The sequence below is a fragment of the Paracoccidioides lutzii genome (assembly GCF_000150705.2).
Source record: "Paracoccidioides lutzii Pb01 unplaced genomic scaffold supercont2.10, whole genome shotgun sequence".
Lineage (NCBI taxonomy): Eukaryota > Fungi > Ascomycota > Eurotiomycetes > Onygenales > Ajellomycetaceae > Paracoccidioides > Paracoccidioides lutzii.
In genome coordinates this window covers 178,073-200,373 of record NW_015440956.1, presented here as the reverse complement: position 1 = coordinate 200,373, position 22,301 = coordinate 178,073, and the positions used below count along the sequence as shown (strand labels likewise).

General features: G+C 42.2%; 7 protein-coding genes across 7 annotated transcripts in view; 1 reads left to right on the top strand and 6 right to left on the bottom strand.

Annotated features, from left to right (window-relative positions):
- The window catches only part of PAAG_11802 (hypothetical protein), a gene marked incomplete at both ends in the record, with an annotated part of 829 nt that extends 245 nt beyond the window's left edge, over positions 1-584 (bottom strand). The window contains 2 exons of the mRNA XM_015847384.1: positions 26-318; positions 437-584. Of these exons, the coding sequence (XP_015702976.1) occupies positions 26-318; positions 437-584 (441 nt within the window). The remainder of the gene's footprint in view (positions 1-25; positions 319-436) is intronic.
- A 3,113-nt stretch (positions 585-3,697) lies between these two features.
- PAAG_11801 (hypothetical protein) lies at positions 3,698-4,054 on the bottom strand (the record flags this gene model as incomplete). Its single annotated transcript, XM_015847383.1, has 1 exon — positions 3,698-4,054. The coding sequence occupies one exon, from the start codon at positions 4,052-4,054 to the stop codon at positions 3,698-3,700; it is 357 nt and encodes a 118-aa protein (XP_015702975.1).
- Positions 4,055-5,457: 1,403 nt separating this feature from the next.
- On the bottom strand, positions 5,458-5,992 carry PAAG_04074 (hypothetical protein; the record flags this gene model as incomplete). The annotated part of the gene is made up of 4 exons (XM_015845156.1): positions 5,458-5,601; positions 5,660-5,719; positions 5,803-5,851; positions 5,958-5,992. The coding sequence occupies 4 exons, from the start codon at positions 5,990-5,992 to the stop codon at positions 5,458-5,460; spliced, it is 288 nt and encodes a 95-aa protein (XP_015699382.1).
- Positions 5,993-9,974: 3,982 nt separating this feature from the next.
- Positions 9,975-12,066, bottom strand: PAAG_04072 (hypothetical protein; the record flags this gene model as incomplete). The annotated part of the gene is made up of 2 exons (XM_002793754.1): positions 9,975-10,150; positions 10,209-12,066. The coding sequence occupies 2 exons, from the start codon at positions 12,064-12,066 to the stop codon at positions 9,975-9,977; spliced, it is 2,034 nt and encodes a 677-aa protein (XP_002793800.1).
- A 3,961-nt stretch (positions 12,067-16,027) lies between these two features.
- Positions 16,028-16,396, top strand: PAAG_04070 (hypothetical protein; the record flags this gene model as incomplete). The annotated part of the gene is made up of 1 exon (XM_002793752.2): positions 16,028-16,396. One exon carries the CDS (start codon positions 16,028-16,030, stop codon positions 16,394-16,396), a length of 369 nt encoding a protein of 122 aa, XP_002793798.2.
- Positions 16,397-19,203: 2,807 nt separating this feature from the next.
- On the bottom strand, positions 19,204-19,506 carry PAAG_11800 (hypothetical protein; the record flags this gene model as incomplete). The annotated part of the gene is made up of 2 exons (XM_015847382.1): positions 19,204-19,320; positions 19,432-19,506. The coding sequence occupies 2 exons, from the start codon at positions 19,504-19,506 to the stop codon at positions 19,204-19,206; spliced, it is 192 nt and encodes a 63-aa protein (XP_015702974.1).
- An 842-nt stretch (positions 19,507-20,348) lies between these two features.
- On the bottom strand, positions 20,349-21,993 carry PAAG_11799 (hypothetical protein; the record flags this gene model as incomplete). Its single annotated transcript, XM_015847381.1, has 5 exons — positions 20,349-21,006; positions 21,063-21,103; positions 21,156-21,279; positions 21,339-21,819; positions 21,885-21,993. 5 exons carry the CDS (start codon positions 21,991-21,993, stop codon positions 20,349-20,351), a joined length of 1,413 nt encoding a protein of 470 aa, XP_015702973.1.
- Positions 21,994-22,301: the final 308 nt, after the last annotated feature.

Sequence of the window (22,301 nt, the reverse complement as noted above, 5' to 3'; positions counted from 1 at the left end):
GGGGGAAGAGGGCCCTCCCCTGAACATTAGGGTACGCCGCCCACTTCGGCGCCCAAAAACAGCGGGTAGGGGCCCCAGTTATGGGGATTGTCTGGGGGTTGGTTAGGAATGGATCCTGCAAATCTGGAGAATCCCTCCCCTTGAGGAAGGGTTTGTGCGTTTCCCTTTGCTTCACCTCTGACCCCTGTGATCCGCAACATGGAGTCAGGATAGGCTCATTGAACCGTGGAGCGGCACTCGATCCAGTAGTTGCAACGGGCCCAACCCGGGTGTCCTGTAGGTACCCTTTAACAGCAATTCGTGGAACTGCCGATTTCACTGTGTACCGTGACCTAAGCTTTTGGGTACTTTCGGGATTATTCTTCTCAAACAAATTGGGAGAACCATGACCTCATTGCTGATCGAATTTCCCTTCAAAGAGCCAGACAATATTAACTGGAAATAAGACCGGGATTCAGAATTGTTGCCACACCCAGTCTAACGAGACAAGCGAGCACCAACTCATTCGTTCCAAGCAGGCAGACGGGAGAGGGCTTGAGAGGTTGAGCATCCCATGTGTCCCTCATGCTACGTGCCCAGAGCATTGTGATAAAATGCGATTGTTCCCAGCGTTGCATCGCAATGAAACATGACGGAGTGGTGTGTGAAGTAACTCATCTAGCATTGCTGACTTCGCGCGCCACGACTAAACTATCCCTGCCCCGCACCCGTTTGATCCTCTGTTGATTGGCCTTGTGGTCGGGATCCTCGTCAAATCTGTTGAATAAGTAGCCGAAACATGGAAACATGGAACAGAGACTAACAAGCCGCAAGCGTCACGCCGACTGAATCATCAATAGGATGGCTAATTTAGTCTCCAAATAACCCGGCGCTGATCAATGGATGTTACATTTTCTTTTTTCTTTTTTCTTTTTCTTTTTCCTTTCTTTTGTTGTGCTTTTTTAAACGAGGCTATTTTCCCGAACACTGTTCAGTGCCCAAGGCATGGGGAGAAGAAAAGGACGTGCAATTTCGTAAAAATCCCCATCTGGGATCGTTCTGAGAATTTCAAAGGCCCGGTGCGGAATACCCGTTTATACTTTGAAAAATAATGTTGAAAACACTTCCAGGAATGACTGTCACTGGGTGAATTTCTTTGTTCTTGGGCTGGTGAGACCATTTCCAACCTTGACTTTATTTTTGCATGTGGGGAGCCAATTAAATTCGCCCATCAGCCGAATCAAACGGTTGAACACTTCTGGATCAGATAAGCCTGCAAATGAAGACCAACCCCAAGTGCCGAAATGCGCCAAGTCGCCGGAAAGTAATTTGAAACTTCCAGTGGGGCGTGGTGATATGCACACGAGCATTTCGCATGGGCTTCCTGGAGTCGCCCCAGCCTGTGTGGTCAAACAGCCCAGTCCTCCCGTTGCTTTCACCTGCTTCTGTCAACATTCCAGAATCTGCCAACCTGGTACGTTACCATGGATTCCACAATTTTTATTACTGCATAAATTGCATGACTTGCCGATACACCCACCAAGCGTCCAACCAAGCAGCACTGGAAGGGAACATTGAATGATTGGAAGAAATCCTTTATAGAAATGCGTCGGTTCTCAAACGAAGGCGCCTCTGTGAGCGTCGGCCATGAAGGCTTGGCAGAAATATTAACGAGGAACAAACTGGGTCTGCGCTTGTAACCCTTTCTTCTGTCCACCCTCCCGAACGCATCGTTGATGCCTATACTATTGTCGACTAGAAGAAGTAGAAGCGCGAAGGCAATTGATCTTGCGGGCGGGGAGCAGCTTCTACTTCAAAACTGGAAAATTTCATCCTCCTCTTTGCCGGGACATGGTGGACATACAATAGCGTTCAAAAATGTTCCTATTTTTGTGAAGCCAACTGCACCCATCCCAAGGAACCCAATGTCCCAAACCAGTACCGTCGAAGTCGATAATAATGAGATACGGAATTCAGCCCAGAGAGCTCCATATTTCCCCCCACCCCCCCCCCCCCCCCCCCCCTCTCCCCCGCGTCCCCCGGTTCCCTGGTCTCCACTTTACTTGTTTCATGACGTTTATTTGATAGAGTTTCGAATTAGGGGTTTCTTTTCCTTCTGTTGTTCAGGGAAGACAGGGATCAGGAAAATGACTTGCATAATGATGGAATCTTCAAGTGCTGATCATGGAAACGTTAGCGTCAAGGAATTCCAGCCCAGAACGACTTAGATTTGCTTTTTCCTTTTTCTTTTCGTTCTTTTCTTTTCTTTTAAATCAACTAATTAATTTATGACACTGAAATCGTTTATGAGCTATAGGCTACGCCGCATTCCGATAAGACCTGGTGTCAAACCAACACCGGAGAATATAACTTCCTATGATATCGGAATATGGAGTTCCGGTCACATTGAGCAATAACGTCACGAACCATCCAACAGAATCGGGACCCGAGCTTTTAAACCATGGTGTGTTTTCGAAGGTTGAGGCTGACAAGAACCACGGGCTTCAGTATCCCTGAAGTTATTCACCTGCCCCCATGGGCACTGTAACTTGACAGGCATGGCGCATTCGCTAACTTCCCAGGGTCTACATTTTTAGTGTTGAACAATTCCCTGAGGCCTCTCCAATCGCACGTACAGCTTATGATTTCATTTTGCTCACTTTCCAACCAACCGAGGGGAACTCTTGACCCCCAAACTGTGACTCCGAGAAACCCACTTCACCTCATCATTGGCAAGCAAATTTGCTCTGTCAAGACCTGGATTATCATCGAAATGGCGTTGTCTCAAGCCATAGTAGTACCCGGAAGAGCTCGGGTAGGAAAGTATGTTCCCGTCTGCGGCTCACGCACTCATTGGATCGAGCGAATATATCACAATTTGCTTAAAGCTGCAGCAAAGCTTTGACATCTTCCCACAGCCAAGCTATATGTCAAATTTTTAGCAAAAATTTCCCGGCAAAAAGAGAAACGTCGGGATAATCCATAGTCTGGTGCAAATATACAGGGACAGTACATAATCGTAAAAAAGGGGTCTGAGAATGAACTGGCTTGGAGTGCAGTTCATTCAACTCATGATTCTTCACCATATAGAGCTTCAGAGCTTATAGCATGAGAGAGGAAAACAAGCAATTCAATAGCCCACAGACTGGCAGCGACCTATGTCGCTCTCAGTCCACTTCTTCAAGGATACAAAAATAGAACAGTGCTGACTGCATTCTATGAAGCTCTCCTGGTTCTAGAGGCTGGGTCTTTCGGTTAAGCACCCTTCTTAATCTTTTACTTTTCCTGCCTCCCTGCAGCCCTTATATCTCGTTGGTTTTCCAATACGTGATAACACTCTTCATCAACTGGAGACCCTACAAGGAAAGGACAGGTGTCATTTTCGTTGCTGCTCTCCGAAGCACACGTTTCCAACAATCTGTGGTGCGAGTCAGAGGACGAAACAGTGATGCATCACAAGCGTGCAATCATGTAGCTGCAGCCGAGAAGGAGCATGATCGACCTGTTCTGTTACCTGCAAATTCATCCCACAGACATTCGGACATTATCGCTAATTGCCATCCACATTTGTATATCCAACCCATGTAACCCCAAGGGATCCAACTTGGGCCAACCTCTGCAGGCAAAGGAAGCAAGTCTGGATCGGATCAGAAGCAACATGGCAGGGATTGAAATAATGAGCCATCTTGTCGTATAATTGTTTTATTCTTATCATTTCTTATGCTCTTATTTCCACAATATTCAGCCTCTCTATCGTATATGATTTCGTCATCACTCTATCTTTCCCCTGATCCTTTTCTTCGGGGGTTCCTTGGTCAGTGGATTGTTGGCCTTGAAGTTTCTTGAAGTTCTTGGCTTCATATTCGGAACAACCTAACCATCCCTGACTTCCCGCTGATTCCTTGTCCGACGCTAGACAGGGATAGGCCCTGAATAGCAGCTTTGATGCTGCAAAGGCCATCAGAGACAATGTCGGCTGCAACCTGCAAGTGACGCATTCCCACTTTGGCTCTGTCAAAGCCCTCGATTCGTCGGATATCCAGTCTATCTGGGTCAGAGCTGAGTATGGCGACATATCCTCAAATATTATGTGTGAATCATCAAAAAGGAAAACCGAGGCAAGTATGACATCGTTTCTTCTACATCTTTTGAGGGAAAGTTGAGATCGTTCTGTTTCTGCAACTGCAGATGGCCTCTCATTTGCGAAGAATAATCTTGGTGCTTCCTTGAACCAAGGACATAAAGTGCGTCGTCTCTTCTTTGGTTATCCTTGGAGAGGTCTTGAAATTTCCTGTCTAAAATTTCTTCACATCACAGCATAACCATCATTTTATGGAAACCCTATTATCAGTTTCTACTCCGTATCTACCTATCATACGTATATCAGCTACATCCATGGGATGTATCTGTACTTCGGAAAGTAAGAAACTCCTTTGCCTTTCCGATATCAACTGAGTATTTTTTTTTTCCCCCTTCCAGACAGCTATTATCTATTTACTTCTTACATGTTATCAAAGTGGAGGCCGTCTAATTTCGTCTCTCTAACATGCATTAAAAAGGCGATGAAGAAGTGTGCTATATGGAGAAGATCGCACAGGTCTAACGCTTCCCCCCGTGCATATGAGCATGATAGTACGTATTCTACTTGCTGTGCGATGTTGCGAATAATGTTTATCTTGGATACCTCTATCAAGATACATGCCAAATGTACATACTCAAACAATCTGAAGTCAATTACTTAATAAAATTTGCTACATGTATCATTCGCACGTGTACATCTGCAGCATACCTGAGAATTCGTTTCTTCTCATTTACCGTATAGTTGATCCTCATATATGCTGCTGATCCATCATACAACGCTCTTCTTTGCCGAGGCCCGTCGCGAACGTACAGAACGAAGTTACACATGCTCATTTACATTGCATCCATGGATACAATCATGGGTGTAAAGAATCTCATTTTACAGTTATGACTGTTAGTGAATGTCTTCTTGCGTTTCTCAGCGTAATGAAAGCATATACAGGTGCGCGCATGATATGTAATCTTACGAATCAAATCCATAAGCCAGTCAACTTCTCAGTGGACTCGGAAATAACTTCTTTCGACATTGGCCTTTTGAAAACATACTCAGCCAGGCACGTTGAAAATTTCACGTTGGCATCTTCACAGATAGTGACATGGGCTTTTTCGCAGTTAAAATGTCCACCCTTGTTTCCACGTGAATCCCTTGAGGATTCCCGCTTGCTAGCATTAGCACATTGGAGCCTGGACGCATATCGCTCCCATGGACCTCTAGTCTATGAGGAATGAAATGGATATCAACCTTGCAACTTGTAAAACAATCTCTTCACTATTCAAAGGATATCTATATCTGAGTGTGATGCGATTTCTCCGTTATTTCTACGTTGGCACGAAGAGCAGAGTGAGAATGGAGTAACTTTTCATGTATTGTTTTGAACTTCAGTGACATGGTAGCTTTCAACTCAGGCCTATGGTTGCCAAACTAGCGAGTTCCCATTGGGTGAAATAGAAGCCATATAGTTTTAGAATGGCTTTGCTCCTTGATACCAGATCGACGACCGGCTTTCTGAGGCTTTTAACTTTGGTACAAGAAGCGTTGATCTGCGGGTATATGAAGAAAGAATAAAATGCTGGATTATTGATTTGTTAAGCTAACTACCCCTGCTTCCAATAATTCCTTAGACTCGGAGAAAATTTTAACAGAATCTATAAACGGCGTCTGCTATTAAGTTTTTTTGTGTGCGTGCAACATCCAGCATCTTTAGTTAGTTATCCCATTCTTAACATGTCAGCGATACTTACACATTTGTAGTTAAAAGGATAGCGATTACCTTTTCCGCCAGAGGGAAGCCTACAAATGAAAAATAAATCATTTCATTATTAGCTACACAGTTGCTACTTTGCAATTTCATTTCCGAAAATGAGATACTTCAGAGGCTCCAGTCAGATGATCATACACGGATTGCATTGAAACAAGCATCCTAAACGCCATGGCGGATTATCAAATATCATTCCATTCATTCATTGGATAGAGCTGGCCGTTTCAAGGCATAGATGATTACGTGATGAGCCCTTAGAACTTTGCTCCCGGCCTTATATTTATTATCTACTAGGAACCGCACTTCTTCGAACTCCAGATGTAGATTCGACGCGGAGTCTCAATAACCTATACCCGTTCCTTTAAGCAGTGGCAGATCCAAACCCAAACATCAGCTTATCCTCACCTTCGACATGCCTGATATGCACAAAGAGGGGTTCAACCTGGGTAAGGGGAATCCTGTCCTTGTTGTTTGTTTCTCTGATCTATGAGCCCGGCCCAGACATCCGTCGATGTGGCTTATTGTACAAGGGTAGTTATCATGGAAGTATTACACACCAAGATCCTCAGATCAAACAGTTTCACACTACGAGGTTATGTGGAGGCTTGCCCAGAGCGTCTGGAAAAAAAGCGTCGTTGATATAAACACCAGAGGCAGATTCGATCGAAGATAGAATAGGAAAATCGAAAAACTAGAGAGGAAAAACAGAGAACAGCCATGTCCAACACTGAATGGTCTGGTTGATTTGTTCCGAATGTCTTTTTTCGGGTGCATTTAAATCTGACCCCCCAGGCTCGGCCGCTGCTCTGCAGTTCGGAAACGAAAGGGGCAATGGCTGGAAGGGGATCAACGATACGGACAGTAACTATTAGAACCACACTGCAGGCCCAGAAAAGACAATTTCAGGATCCCATACTACTCCTATCCTCAATTTTGAGTGTCAAAAAAAAAAATATATCCCAGACAGTCTTACATTTGTCGCCGTGGATGCTTACCCCTAGAATATCTGGATAGGGTCCTTTTTGAACCTTTGGTAATATCTATACCGGACACGGACAAGAAAATATGGCCCCGTGCGATGATTTGCTGGCTGTTCGGGAGGCGCGATTTTTATTCTGACAGAGGGTAGCATTGCATGGGAAAAACTGGAATATTTTTATGGGGACTTGAGCTACAGCTGTCGGTGAAAGTGGTTTGAATCACAGCGCCGCTACCAGCTTCCTCTTAGAACTCCCTCAGAGCTTAAATACCGTTGATGAGCGGGATAAGTCCACATCAGCTTGAGGACGACGACGACACACACCGAAGTCGATTGGTTAGTCGAAATGGAATATCCTAGATATGAGCTTGAAGTTTCAGTTTTATTTGTGATAGATGGGTTTATTTCACCTGGGCGGACCAACATGCGCTGACGAGCCTTGATTGACCGGGTTTAATTCCCTGAGGCTCATTTTTACTTCTCTGTCATTCAATGTTTAGTTTAGGAGATATAACCCTCTTCCCAAATTTTAACTCAAACAAGGTGTAAACACCTGTTAACATTCAGTACTGACTCAGCCTTCAGATAAAACCCGAGATACTTATCCTTCAGATTCCGCTAAAGACAATAGATCTGAAAGTGGTCGATTCCGATCGAGATACTCCACACCAAATGCTGGTCTAGTTGGTTCAACCTCTGAACGACTTCCGCCAAGTGTCATATTTTGCAAGTAATGTGGAGATATTTCGATACTCTTTCTGTGTGGCGAGGTTAAGAAGCAGATGAGGCATTCATTGTCTTACGCAAATATGCATGAAGCATTTAATAGCGAATACAACCGTTGGGGATGGAAGCACTTGCACTCTGTACCGCACAACTTCGGACTTTTTGTGTTTATTTGCATTCAGATCGTCATGAATGTAGTGCTACTCGAACTTTGTAGGCTCACATAATCTAAATACGTACATGACTGTATCGGCAATGGAGTTGTACAGAGAGGTAACAATAATTTCTGCAAAACAGACTCATGAAGCTTAGTTCTATCCTTTACTCTGCAAGTTGCCATAAAATTTCAGCATCGATAATGTTTCCCTCCACTCTTCATTTCCCACAAATCTCACCATCTGATAGTTTTCTCCTCTCTCCTTTAAAGCTAAGCTCTTTTTTAAAGATATAGAGAGCTCTTAATTTCCACGGAGTGTGACACATTTCCCACGTGAATGAATGACAGCCTCACGCCCATATCCTCCTCAAAAATGAGAGGAAAAACTGAACGGAGATATCATGTATTGAATATGACATCTTGGCAGTATGGTTACTTTGACCATTCGGCAAAATAACTACACTTGTCTAACCGCTGGAAAACCCTCTCAGCCGAATACCCAGCTTCCATGTCCAAAGATTTCTCCCTTGGTGTGTCAACAAGAAAAGGGACAGGGTGCACATGTCAAGTCAGCGCCACTGCACAAAGCCCTGTGTGCAGACGGTTTAGAATAAACAATTGACATATGGAGGAACTCGCTTCCAGAAATCGCGATCCAAGAATCCAACAAGGCCCAGATGTTTGTTAATGAGTGGAATGTTCATCAGAGTCGGGAGCTAGGGAGCTAGGTCAAAACTTAAAAGTTAGGTTACATGACAGGCGTAGTGGTTTGTTTTGAGAAAATGCGTGATCAAACATTTAGTTAGGAGGCCAGATACTGGTATCCCTTAAATAGTGATATAATCGAGAAACTGAAAGTGCTGGGTTGTTGGACCGCGAATATGGTAGACGGGAATTTTGTGGATCGCAAAGGAAGGTAGGAAGGCACCTTATCATCTGGACATTCTTATTTTGCTCGCGCTGCTGTGGATTCCCGAGCAGAAGAGCCAGGGGAGGGGAGCGATTGTAACGGTTGATAGTCTATGGTTGACTAGGTCCTGCATGTGTGAGAACTAGTCGACTAGACCGCTCTTTATGCCCTGGGGGTAACATCGCAGATGACGGAGGGAAACAACCAGCTAAAACCTGAAGCTAGATTCTGGTGATTAATGTCGGAAGAAAGAAACAAGATCACAAAAATATCACGCATGATCTGTGGGTTGGCTAATTAATGGGTTTCAATCTTTGTCAGAGGACTAGAAAATAAAGCTAGATTTGGAATTTATGGGAATGGGAACAGAAAACCATTGGCAAATGGTACAAGCTTAAGTGAGTTCTGTTTGGTGGCTCACTGGCCAAAGGAGCGGAGATGTGGGTTTGAGATTTCTGGTCAAGTTGCTTATCCTGCCTCCTCCTTACTTAAATCAGTAGTGAAGGGTTAAAAAAAAAATTGCACATGCAGAAGATATATGATGAACTAACCTTGCATGTTCTCCAATCTCCGAACGAGTCTAGCTCGCTTTTGGCATCTCTTAACTCACATGCTTGTGACACAATTGTTGGGTTGCTGTTTGGAAAGCGGGTATATTTCTGATCACAAAATATCACGGGTCGTGGAGTTTGTCTCATAGGTTTGATAAAAAGGTCTTTGTTCTGTAGGTACGTCTCCCCGCTCTCGAAGTCCGCGCTTCACGTCGTCAATATAGGAAGCTGGATAACTACAGTGAGGTAGAAGACGGACTCAAAGGAATCTGATCGGGAGATCAGACTTGGAGAAGAAATCCATCAAATGCAGTCGCTCTGACTTTAGCGTACCTCTGGCAACATGGACAGGAATCTTGATATAAATATTGAAAGGATTTCTTACAGAACACCTCATTAATAATAGATTGAATTGGTCCGGGACTCCTTCATGATGCCATTCATCTATCAGCTGCTTAATGTGAATTCCCATTTCAATCAAATAGTGGAACTGACAGCAGTATTTGTTCCACGAGGAGAGACGATTTGGAAAATAAAAAGATATCAATAGAACATTGGCCAAAATTTTAAAGGAACAGATATAACTTTTGAAATGTAGTATATAAACGATTAAATTCATATCAAAGGACAACATTTAGGGGAGGTAGGGTAACAACGTGCAGTAGAATTGCACGGCCTGTCTCTCCTTATAGATTCAGAAGTAACTAGATTTTGGCCAATTTGGTAGGATATCCAAAACTCTGTATAATTTTATGTATCTGGCCTCCATGTGATTTTCGATGATAGAGTTCCGCAAGAAGTCCGAAGGTAAAGAAAGACCATTGGCACAGCTTCATGACCGTGAAGCACGAGTCTTACGTGATTCAGAAGAGTGGGAACCAGGAGGCGAGCGACGCCTTACATCAGGGGGAGGTTCAAGAGCAAGACGAGATTTCCGGTCTTCCTCGTCAGGTTCATCATCGTCCCGACGTTTACGATGATCGCGGCGATATGACTCGTACCTAGCTGCTATAGTAATTGTAAGTACGAGGATAATCATTAATCAGAATGCAAAGAATTAACCTACCTCTAATATCTGCCGTATTTCTAGCGAAGTCCTCAATCTCTGCTTTTGTCAGGACTCTTAATATTATCACATAATCAGGGCGTTCTTCGTAACGTTCGCCTTGTAGCGCTGCCGGACTGACAAGTTTTCGATCAACTTTGGTCCAACGTGCGCCTTGGGGAATACCTTTTTTGGTTGCATCTTTCAAAGGAGCAACCCCTTCTCTCACAGCTGTGCGATCTTCAGGAAACTTTTCCCTCGGAGGTTTGAGGATACTTTTGGGGGGAACTTCGGGTTCCTTGGGTCGAGCTAATTCAGTATGATACGATTTCCTTTGATCAGGGATATCGGCGGGGGTTGAAACGAGAGGGTTATTTGTGAGGAGCTTATCAGAGTGTCGCTGGGAGGACACATCGTGTCTCCTGGAGTCGGAGCTCTTGTTTTCATAGCCTTTGATATGGTATGTGTGGCGTCTTTCAACACTTTCTTCCAAGTTGACCCGTCCTGGATGTCCTTTTGTGCGATATCTGAGACTTCGAGTTTCTATTTCCGAGAGTTCATCATCTGTTTTTCTTTCGGATTGCTCTTTCCTCCTCTGTCTTGCCCTAGCAACACGACCCGGATCCCGAGTTTTCCGTCCATCTAGCGATGCACTTCGGTCACTTTCGTACCCTCTACTTCGATATCCTTCAGAATAGCCGCTGGCTAAACCGGCTGTAGCAAGCCCACCAGGCATTGATATGTCCCGTGTGCTTCTGACATTAGGGTCTATTTTGGGGATTTGTCCATATCGCGCGTCTTCTCTGGCCTTTTGGTGGAGGCCCTCTTTTATGGAAGCATCATCAGCATAGGATCGACGGTTACTTGGGGACTCCTTTAAGGCATCATATTCCTCATGTTGCTTTGGAGTTTTGTCTCCGTCCTGGTGAAGAGTGACTGGGGCTCTGGATCTTCCTTGACGAATATCAGGCGAATAGGAAGTTACACTACCTTTATTATCTCGAGATGATGACCGACGAGTTTCTCCTCTTCCAATACGGTCAAATCCCCTCGCAGAAAGCGGCGGGCCGGAGTCTCTGGGGTCTCTGGGAATCTGTGGCAGGTAGCGTTCCAAACCAGTTAAGCTCAAAGGTCTTGCCTTTCTCCTAGAGGGATTATCGCGCAGATAGCTTTGAGAAGCCTCAAAGTCCCTATAGAACTGTTCTGCAGGATTGGTGTATGAGTAAGAGTCTCCTATGTCAATATCCTGTGATTTATTCGGTGGGGCAGGAATTGGATAAACACGTTGCGAGTTCCGTCCGGTAATTAAATTGCCCCCCCTCTCCGAACGAGGAGGTATTTCTTTGTCATCAAGCACGAGAATACCTTCTCTGTCATCAGAACTAAAGATTCGACGATACCTTGAAGGTAAAGATGATGAAGGTAGAATGTAACGTTCAGTTTCGTTTTTGGCATAATATGATGACGGACGTGAAGGACGACCACCCTCATACCCCGCGAACAATCGGTTTGGTGATGACGGTATAGGGACGTTTAGGGGACGAAGATTGGAATCTGTGATGGACGACGTATTGCCTTTTGGGCGAATAGTATATTCGGTTCGAGTTATGGATGGTTGGTCAGTCAATCGAAAGGCATGAGAAGTAATTAAATCCTCAGGAGGGTGAGAGGACCGCTTCGGATAATAATAATTCTTATAATACGGTTCTAAGTTTCGATCACCTGCGATACTTGACGAATAGTACCCATCATAGCCAACTCGAGGAAGATTGTATGGTTCCATATCAGAACCCAGTATTACATTCCCGGTAGATGCTCTCATGGGATCAACAAAATTCCTGTTGTCCGGCGAGGGCTGACGATAGCGTGGATGGCTCATAATGTGAGTCCAACACCGCGGATACGCTTATATTGATATGGATGATCTTCTGGGCAGATTCTGACGGAAATGTAATGACGCTGAGAGAGAGTCACTTAACACCCTCGAGTTTGAACGTGGAAATGAACTTCAATCTAAAGAAGAATGGGAAAAGATGTTCAGTAACCAATTGTAGATTATTGGAATAAAAGACAAAAGCTTCCAGGAGAGATAGAGGTTGCAATAGCCAGGAAGAAAATTCGAGGGGAGGGATACATTGGGAGATTAGGCTGATACAAATCTAAAGTGCCAAAATGACAGACAGGTGCGGGCGAATGCGAAAATAGGTATGAGATAATTTCTTCGTCGACCAGTACGCTGAAGTGGATTTTTATATAACGATGGAAGTAGGTTTTCTTGGAGAGGGAGAGAAGTATGGTGATTCTGGGAGGCTGCTTAGTTGGATATCTGAACTAACTAAGCCAGAAGGGCGTCAGCAATCTCGAGGACCCTTACTTTTGCTTGGATACGGCTGATTGAATAACGTAACAGTCAAACTCATCCATAAGATGAAAACGTACTTTTTTCCAAGCAATGGGCACCTGGATTGTTGAGTAATTTTCAATCTTTAGTCTGGGCTAATAGAGCGCTGGACGGGATTTGCGGATAGAGGCACGTTCAATGACAGCTATAAATGCGAGCTTACAATTAACCTGGAAATAAAATAGAACACAACTGAAATGAAGGCTATGCTTCAGTCTAGAGTTTGGAGATGATAAATTATCTCCTCTATATGCTGTATGTCGTGTGGTGTGATGATGACGGAGATGGTGATGAGGTGGAGGTTGGATGAGTTAATATACTGGTGTGGGGTTAGGTAAGTTAACTAGTTAGTTACTTAAGTGCGGCTCTGTGGTAGTCATCAGCTGTCAGTCGGCTTTCTGGAGAGCAAGATTCCTCAAACTTCGCTTCCCTTCCCGACTGTTTGATTGCTGTATATTTACTCGCGCAATTATAGAACGCCAACGCGGAATATTTGCTCGCCACTAACAGGGCAGTAAGGTCGTACACAAAGCGTCGCTTTTCCATTCTTGTCATACGAAATTTGGTTCGACTGAGAGTTGCATCAGTTGACAAGAAGCGGTGATTTGAAGCGCAAGATGGATTGAAATTTTAAGGGCTAAACATACAACAACTCGCTATGGACGCCTGATTCGGATTCCGCGGTTGGAAGATCGGTGGAACCGCTCGGGTTGAATCCGAACCCTATCTTCAGCCAGATTTCCAAGCCAGCGATCCATGGTTTGATATAACTATATAACTCTAGGAGAAGCCAGTGTTATATTATGTACCTTCTCCATTCCTAGGTGTTTCATTATGGAAAAAGCAAATCAAAGACAGAAATTTTGATAATATACCTCTGATGCAACTGTCCAGAGCATATTTTCATAACATCGAACAAAGCTTCTCAATTGCCACTCGGTTGGTACTTCGGCCGACTGAAATAGCCCCGGGTTGTCTTCATTTTGCGCACCCAGGCTGTGTGGAGAAAGGTAAACTCGGGCGAAAGGGGATGCGTGCTCCAAGAATTGATAATAATTCGTCAAATCATGCTGGTTGCCTTCGCGGAAACCTAATGATTAAAAAGCCTTGAGGTTCTTGGTGTTGGCAGCCGTTTAACGGCTTTCCAAACCGAACGGTTCTAACGTATTGATCCTTTCTAGCCCTACAGAGTTATGTTTTACAGGTGTTCATCAGCCACACTCGTTTTACCGCGGATATTTAAGGTTAATAGAAATCTCATCATGCCAAAACGATGTAATACTCTTTGCTCACATTTGCCTTTTTATCAACTAACTAACTAGTTAACTACTAATTGGCTACTATTACTAAAAGATTATCCAGGATGTTATTGGCAACCACAAAACTTTGGAACCAACAACTTCGACAAATCAATACGTTCAAATTAGCATGGGGGCTATGCTTCAATATCTTTCGAGACTATTGCACAGCTGTGGCAAAAAAAAAAAAAAAAAAATTAGCACAAGTCAATGTTCATTATAGGAATCTTTTCTGAAATACAATATATTGCTGTGAAGAGTCCAAGGTCCAGAATATCCCCCTTAAATCAATGCCTAGATAACTTAAGGCTTCAAGCTGCCTTGCGGGGGTGAAAAGGTAAAGGATTACCGAACGGCAGGTAGTTTCGGCGCTGTTGAAAAGACCGGTTGCTCCCAAATGACTCGACTTGCCTAGGGGAAGGAAATTGTGGGGGTGATACGTTTTCCTCGACAGCTCGAAGGCAAAATGTTTCTTGGGCGAACCATCTTCAACTGAGTCTAATCGCATCTTCCATTCATTTGGGAAAAGCGATCTTAGATTGCCACGCGGGGAGTGCGACAGTTGAGGGATGCCAACCTCACACCGCAAATGTCAGCAGTCTGTTTATCGAACCGCATAGGAGGAAACCAGACAGAATGTTTAGAGTGTCTGTAACTAAGTCAAGAGCTTCGATGACGCGATGGTTGAACTAGCTAGTTAGCCCTGCAGGTGAGGTGCTTAACCAAACGACGACACAAGAGCCTCAACTGTCAGATATTGAAACATTCTGATCAGGACAACCTCTGTGGAAAGAGTATTTGTTCTAATGGCCCGCGGACCGATAGGGTCGGTTTTCAAGCCGCAGTTAATTAAATTCCGACTTCCCATACAGCCTCATTATTCATCTGGGGCTGTTCGGTGAACCCACGAGGAAGAATAAGTGGCCTTGCAAGTCCATCTCCAGACAAGGCTCCGATTTGTCATGCCCGAATATGCATCGAACCTCCTCATGTGAGACTCCTACGAACCAAGATTTCTTGAAGGAATCTTCCCCCCCCCCTCCTCCCTCCCCCCGGTTAGGCTAAATCGTCTTGACCGATCCAGGAGATTGGGCGCGACCCTGTATCGTGAACCGGACATGATCCGCTCCTCTCCTAAGGGCATTCAATCAAAGGCACCAACTATGGCTCATGACGTTGCCTGCTTGCTACCAACGACTCGAGTCGCTCCTGCAAGGGGCACATAAGGATGTTCAGGGTCACCCTGTCTTGTTGCTTTGCTTTCCATTTTATGGCTCGCCCTATGGCTTAGCTGACATGAAACTTTCTAACTTCCAAACACCTGATCGCCGTTGCGCAGGGCCAAACTAGAGCCTGCGGAATGCCGTCCTTCCTGTCACATTAATAAGATAACTTGAAGATCGATTGGAAGCACTATGTTGTGGAGATAACCAAATTTTAACCCAAAGACGTTAAATTTTGTGGCTTGTTGGTCTCAACTAACAAGTTTCCATTACAAGATATCTCCGTTTTGCTAACCCGCCTGTTATCAAAAGGTGAAATCATTTTCCAGTGGGCAAAGCTTCCACCGAGTTCCTTTTCCATTCTCTGAGTCTTCTAACCTGGCTTCCGGACGTTTCTGGAGCAATGACGTAAACCAGAGGAGAGTTATTCCAACCCAACATACCCCCTGTTTAGTATGAACGTTTCAATTCATTGCTTCATATTTTTATTTTGCCTGACCGATTCCGGTCTGAAGACTGAACACATTCACCGGTCTTGTTCGTTGCTTTTCTTCCTGATCTCCAGCATTTTCTCAGTCCCTGTTCGCGGTTCGCCGCATCACCGTTCGTTACTGGCCCCCATGACGGTTGCCTTTCAATGGACGTACTTCTAATTAATACTATGATAGTGTCTCACACATGCTTCCCAGTGTTGAGTTGATTGCAATGCCTCCCCTCAGATTCTATATAATTCTTCAGTTATCATCGTTTTGGAGGCTCTGTTGGAATCATCTCGAGTCCTACTAAACCATTCTCCATAGCTTTCCAGAGACGTAGTTGATAGTGCCAAATACGTCCTCTCCTCTCCTCCATTATTTCTACGACATAAAGTGATTCCACCTCCGGTATAAATATCCAGTTCTTTTGCCATATAAAACAATGGCCCGAATCTTTAACGATGTGTGGACGTGCTGCAATTGTGACGGTCCAAACCTCATCGCCAATGCACCTAGCAAATGCCCTGTTTGTTCACATCAAAGATGTTCATCTTGCATTGTGGGCAGAAGCAGACACGCCATGTCCACTTCCAATTCTGCAGTTTGGCAAGCTCGAAACCGATCGCATCAACATTGGGCTATAGACGAATTTCTGTCGGTGCTCCCCCGACCTCTGACCACCATTGTTTCTACCCCATATGCTGGCAGCAACAACGGAATTCCTCAAGTGAACTTCACAGTTGTGAGACGCGAGGTCCATTCGACTATTGACCCCAAGGTGCTTGCTAGACCTTCCATGAGAGGATCGTAGCATTGCCATGTTTCTGACAATGTACATTTGAACAATCAATCCCGCGCTGTCCCCCGATGCAAGTCACGACTGTGAGCATAAAAGTGTCCAAAATGTCCTGTTGAACAGTAGCCCATGCTGCGAACATCGAACTTTATTCACAGCCTCAAGGGGCTTGTGGAAACATTGACTGCTATTTAAGACGGCTTCCTGCCTGAGCTTTTGGTTGTTCTAGCATGACGTGCGTTGAAAGGGTGAAGAGATTGTTGTGATACAGATACTTTAGAGCATCCTTGTCACCAACGACCTCTGTTCCCCAGAAAATTTTACTCATTATACCCTTATGTTTTGATATGTTTCCTTCTCCGCAATGGATGTCTGGCGATATTGTTTTTCTCCTGTGTTTTACTAGATTTCGTCCATTATACTGGACAAACTTTACTTTCCTTTTATGTAACTTCACGATAGACCTTAACTTTGTATTAATCTTCGTTTGTATCTCATACCTGTACAACAGATCTACTCTTTTACTTCTTGAATATTTTGACATTAACAGTGTTTTCTTCTTATCCTCGGGCTATCCAGTTCTTCCTTGGAAGTTCTCCTTTACCTGGCATATGTAGCGTGGTAGCTTCTATATTCTCAGTGCTTTGCAATTTTACAACGTTTGGGACTACTAGTATTTTATTTCTTCTCTTTCTTCTCTTTCTTTCTTTTCTTTTCTTTTTTTTTCTTTTTTTTCTTTTTTCTTTTTTTCAATCCCAGCAGCATCCAATTACCGAGTCGCTTCACTTCAAATAGATGAAATGTATCAATATTTCGTACCACAATTAATTTCTCTTCCATATAAAAAATATAAAACTGCAACCTAATAATAGGCTGCATTTTTGTTCATCTTTACAGCTTACGTAGCTCACCACTAAATGAGCCATACCACTAAATGAGCCAGATTTCTATGATTACTTAATGCAATGAATTTATTATATATCTCAATAACCAGATCTTAATTACTAAATTAACTATTAACTATTAAATAACTGAGTTCTTTGAAGCATAAAAATTAGTGTGATTAAGAAAATAAATAAATGAACAGTCTAATATTGTAGCCAGAGTAAAAGATTTAAAAAATAGATAGAAGAGAATTCAAAGAAATATAAGCAGTAGGTTTTTCAGCTGAGAAGTATATAGTCTTGTTAGCAAGACTTGTAGTTCTTTTATTTTTAATTTTGAAAGATTGTATATAGCCTTTATGTGATAAAGTTCTTTAGTACAGGAGTTCTTCTGATAATACTTTGAAATCTACTCTTGAAGCTCTGACTGCTGTCATTTAGCAGCATGTTCAATAGCTCATTTTTTCTTCTCTATCAATTGGAGAGTTTTCTTTTTCATTATAAGCAATATGTTATTTCTTTCTTTGTATAGCATATTCAATTTTTTAAAACTCTTGTTGCTCACAGATATTTCTATAAGTCTTCTTTTATTCAATTCATTTTTACTCAGTATTTCTAGTAATCTGTTTCTTATAAAGCTTCTGTTGAAGCTTTACTTCTTATATTTGAGTAATTTTTTGAGCTTTCTCTGCCTCTATTTCATTGAGATGTTCATGAGTCTAAAGAACTTTATTTGAAAAGAAAAACTTAGCTTAATTAGAAAAATCTTTATTAAATAGATCTAAAGACTTGTCTTACTTACAGCATTGCTTCTCAATCACTAGAGTTGCTCTTAAAATTTAATTTTTATATATCAGCAGCTTATTATGAAGTATAAACTACTCACTGACTTGAATGATTCTTTCTAAACTCGATGAATTTTGATTATATTGAAGTTGTACTTTCTTAATCTCTCATCAAAGCTGTGAAACAATGCTATAAATTGAGAGTAAAATAAATAAAGCTAAATTTGCATCTTTTTAATCAGTTGAAAATTGACTTAGTTAATATTGAGAATTCAAAGAATAAATTTTAATCTTTTCAAAATCAGCTTATATATTTTCACTTATCAAAATCTTCTTTTAAACTACATTGAATAGCGTTCAGAAATTCTGTTTTATTATTTGAATATAGCTTATTTCACAGTATAATAGTACTTTTAGCTCTTTAAAATATATATTACTCAGTAGATCAAAAACTTCAACATCAAAAAACTATAAATGATGAATTAAATATAATAATAGAACTGCAAATAAAACCTTTTCACTATTAATAAATTTAATAAATTTTATATTTATATGAGATAAATGCTCATTTAATAGAAGTAGATATCTTTTACAATAAATCTGTATATTTATATGAGAATTAAAGATTTATTTCAATTACTTCAGTTTATATTCATCATTGTTTTAACTATTTATTGAAGCTGCAAAGTAGATCTCTTCACTATCATAATTATCTAGTTATATATTCTAAAGATCTCTTGATTCATTTTGATAAATGAAAGTAGAAAAAAGTGAGATTTCTTCAGCATATACTGAACAAAATAAAGAGATGAATTTCTGACTGTTACTCTGAGTGACAGTATTTTTTTCAGCTTATAGAGTCTCTATAGAGACTATTTACTTTGAGACATGACAAACATCTAGAAGAAATTCTTTTTTATCAAAGTTGTAGATATTATATAATTTAATATTATACTAATTAATCTTTTACTTTAATTATTTAAGAAGTTAATCAAATTCAACATTTGTACTTGTAATCAAAAAATCATCAAATTACAAATGTATAAAAGTGCTTAAAGCAGTTGTAGTTATCTGCTATCTGTCTATTTTAATTAATTGCTTTGAGATAAATGTATTTGATTTTGTCATTATGTTATTTATGAAATCAATTCACTCAGTTGATTTTCACTTTATCTCTCATCATTTCATGTACAATATTTTGCAGAATCTGAGGTGTAGAGGCAAAGCCACAGTCAGAGAGCATGTTTATATAGTCTAGAAGCTTTTCTTCCTGTATATTGAAAAGCTCTTTCTTATATCATAAGATTACTTCATTACGATTGATTTGTAGATCTTTATGCTGTCAGCACAGAATTTCTCAATTAATTGAGTATTTCTTCACAGTCATGCTATAATTTGGAATCTCTTGCAATTCAAGATCTTCAATTGCAAGCTTAATTGCTTCATTGTTGATCATGGTATCTCATTTTTAATGTTGAATGTTGGAGGATTTTGGTGGTGGAAAATTTGGCTCATTTTGTGGTGTGGCTCATTTAGTGGTGAGCTACGTTATTGGGTTCTACCTACAACGTAAACCTTAACCAACCCAACGCCTTCTGAAATTTTTACTATAGTCTATGAGTGAAGCAGGGCTAGGAGATCTAAATAAATTAATTATATTTGCTTATTTAGTACGTTGGAGGCGTAAGAATGATTGATATGGCCTTTTCAAAGCTCACTACAAATTGTCTTTGGTGTTAACTAATTGTCACGGCGGTTTTACTACACTGCTGATTGGTTAAAATAAACTTGGATCCATCCCATCTAGCTTAGCCTACTCGAATAGCCAACCTCGGAACCTCCAGAATGGCGAGTTTATTATTATCACTCTAGGTATAATTGTGGGGACCTTAAAATATTAATATGCAAACTTCAAAATCAACTGGATTATTTTTAAAAATACCTTCTAGTGTCTAGGCTTGGATAATTGGACACTTAGTTTGTTATTAACCTGGAAAAATACTAACTAACCAAAAGTATATTATTATTTCATTTGCGAGTCCTTGGATTTTGGAGGGTTCACAAAGATGACGTTACCCTCATTGCGCTGGGTTCTATGTCATGACCAATGATTGGGCAACTTGTAGGTAGCGCACTCCAGCAGAATTGAATTATTCCCAAAAAAGGGGAAGAAGAGACAAAAGAAACCACAGGAAAGACATGATGGGTATAGTGTTGACAAGACAAGATTAACAATACAGGCAAACATCAACCATTGAGAATTTCGTGTCGCTCTATTATTAAAGGATGAATTGCGGTCTAATGATATTCAAAGGAGCCGTTTTGCTGTCGCTCGCGAGAACTATTTTCAGCACTGTGGATATCTTGTGCCGTGTCCGGGCTGCTGCGTTGTTCACGAGATGACAAGGTTCGGGTCCTCCTGTAGGATCTCCTCCTCTTTCCACGATTTCGATGCCTTTCCATTTCATCCACTGGGGGATCGAACCCTGCTTCGCTCCTAAGTCGCTGAACCACATGGCCCAAACGATAAGCACTTTCCTGTCTACTATGGTCAGTGCAGGGGGGTTTTTTCAGTGGCGAAATCCAATCTAGAGACGAGTAGCCCATAACTTCTTTCAAATTTGCCAACGGGCTGCCCAAGTCCCAAGGGTTCTCTCCTGGTTTTGTATGTAGGATAGCAAAGTTTCGCCGCGGTAGCTCAGAATTACTTGAGTTAGCAGTACTTTCCATGGGTAAAGATGACCCAAAAGGCGTAGCGAATGACACTATGGGGAAGGTAGGGGCAAGTCGGGTTTGTGCATTCTCCCTGGTGAATTCCATCGACGGCGGGATCAATATTGCGAGAGTCCATACTTTCGCGCGTCGATCAAGGTTTTCAATGGTTGAAGAGTTTAAGCAAGCAAGTTGGATAGAACTTCCTAACATCCCCAACGCAAACAGGTCGAACAAGCCGCTCCTTTACTTGAATTAGAGATTATTCAATTGTAATCTGTTGATTGGAAAATAGCTTACACTGCCAGGATTAAAATCCAATGGACAACTAGTTTTCCATTCTGTGGCTAGTATTAGCGATGCTTTAACGGCTGAATATTGCAATGGACATACCTTGTTACGGTGTTCTGCCACGAACACTGCCATCACGACCAAATTGAATGTCGTAAAAAGTACTGCATAGAAAAGGAATTGAATGAAAAATTTGAAAGAAGTTTCGCTAACCACTCCACCAACCCTTGGCGATACATGTTAGTATCAAATAGACAGTTAAATGGAAATTCTGATTTTCCATACCAAGGACAGAAATGGTCCATTTTTCTGACGCAACGGCCTACCTCTCGGCAGTGGTGAACCCTATCCGATTTGAATTGTTGGCAAGTGGAGCACCACGGTGGCTTGCCATCTTCTTTGCAGACATATACGTCTTTAAGGTAGAAAGCTTCGAGTCCAGAAGCATCAAACGGATACGCGCTTTTTCCAACATGGTTTCCAGTTACCTCTCCAAGGTCGTGCCACTCCTCATCAGTTTTGCTTCTACTGAAAATTGACTGCCTCCTTTTTCGAGATACGCTTTTCCCTTTACTAGAACTTGCGGAGGCCTGAGACTCAGCGTATTGCGGCCCGCGAGGGACATAATCCGGATTCCATATGAGCGCGGCCAGCAATCGCAAATATGACACAAGTAGCCCTATTAACAGGATATAGAATGCGACCAATAAGCCGATTGAAACGGCGTTTCTGGGGTTCCGTGCCTTCGAATGTAAAAGATAATCAACTTTCAGCGGTTAGCCATTTTACCCAGTCATGCCCAGGGGTGTAAGATTAGCAGTAACAACATACTGCATAATGATTTTGTAAATACCCAACAAGCATAGATAATTATAAGACCAAGAATCACTGGGATGACGCGGGCAACTGCGCGGTTGGCAGCTTTCTGATCGCAGGCCATCAGATTTGAGCAGGCCGAAAAGAACAATGCAATCCAAGGAAAGGCCTATGGGCCGTCACTAAAGCTGTACCATAACCATCTGAATAACAAGAAGTTTATGAAAACAAAGAAAGTCGTCTGCTGAATAGTGCTTGGAGAAATCCAGCTCTGTCCATGGAAGATGAACTTGCTTAGTAATCTGCGTCACAAGGTAGTTACCAAGCTTCCAAGGTTTCCATCAAAGCTTTTCCAAGGTTTGCGCTTGAAATAGAACCTTGGAAAGGTTTTCACAGCCCAATTGACAACCGTGAGAACGGGGAATATACGTA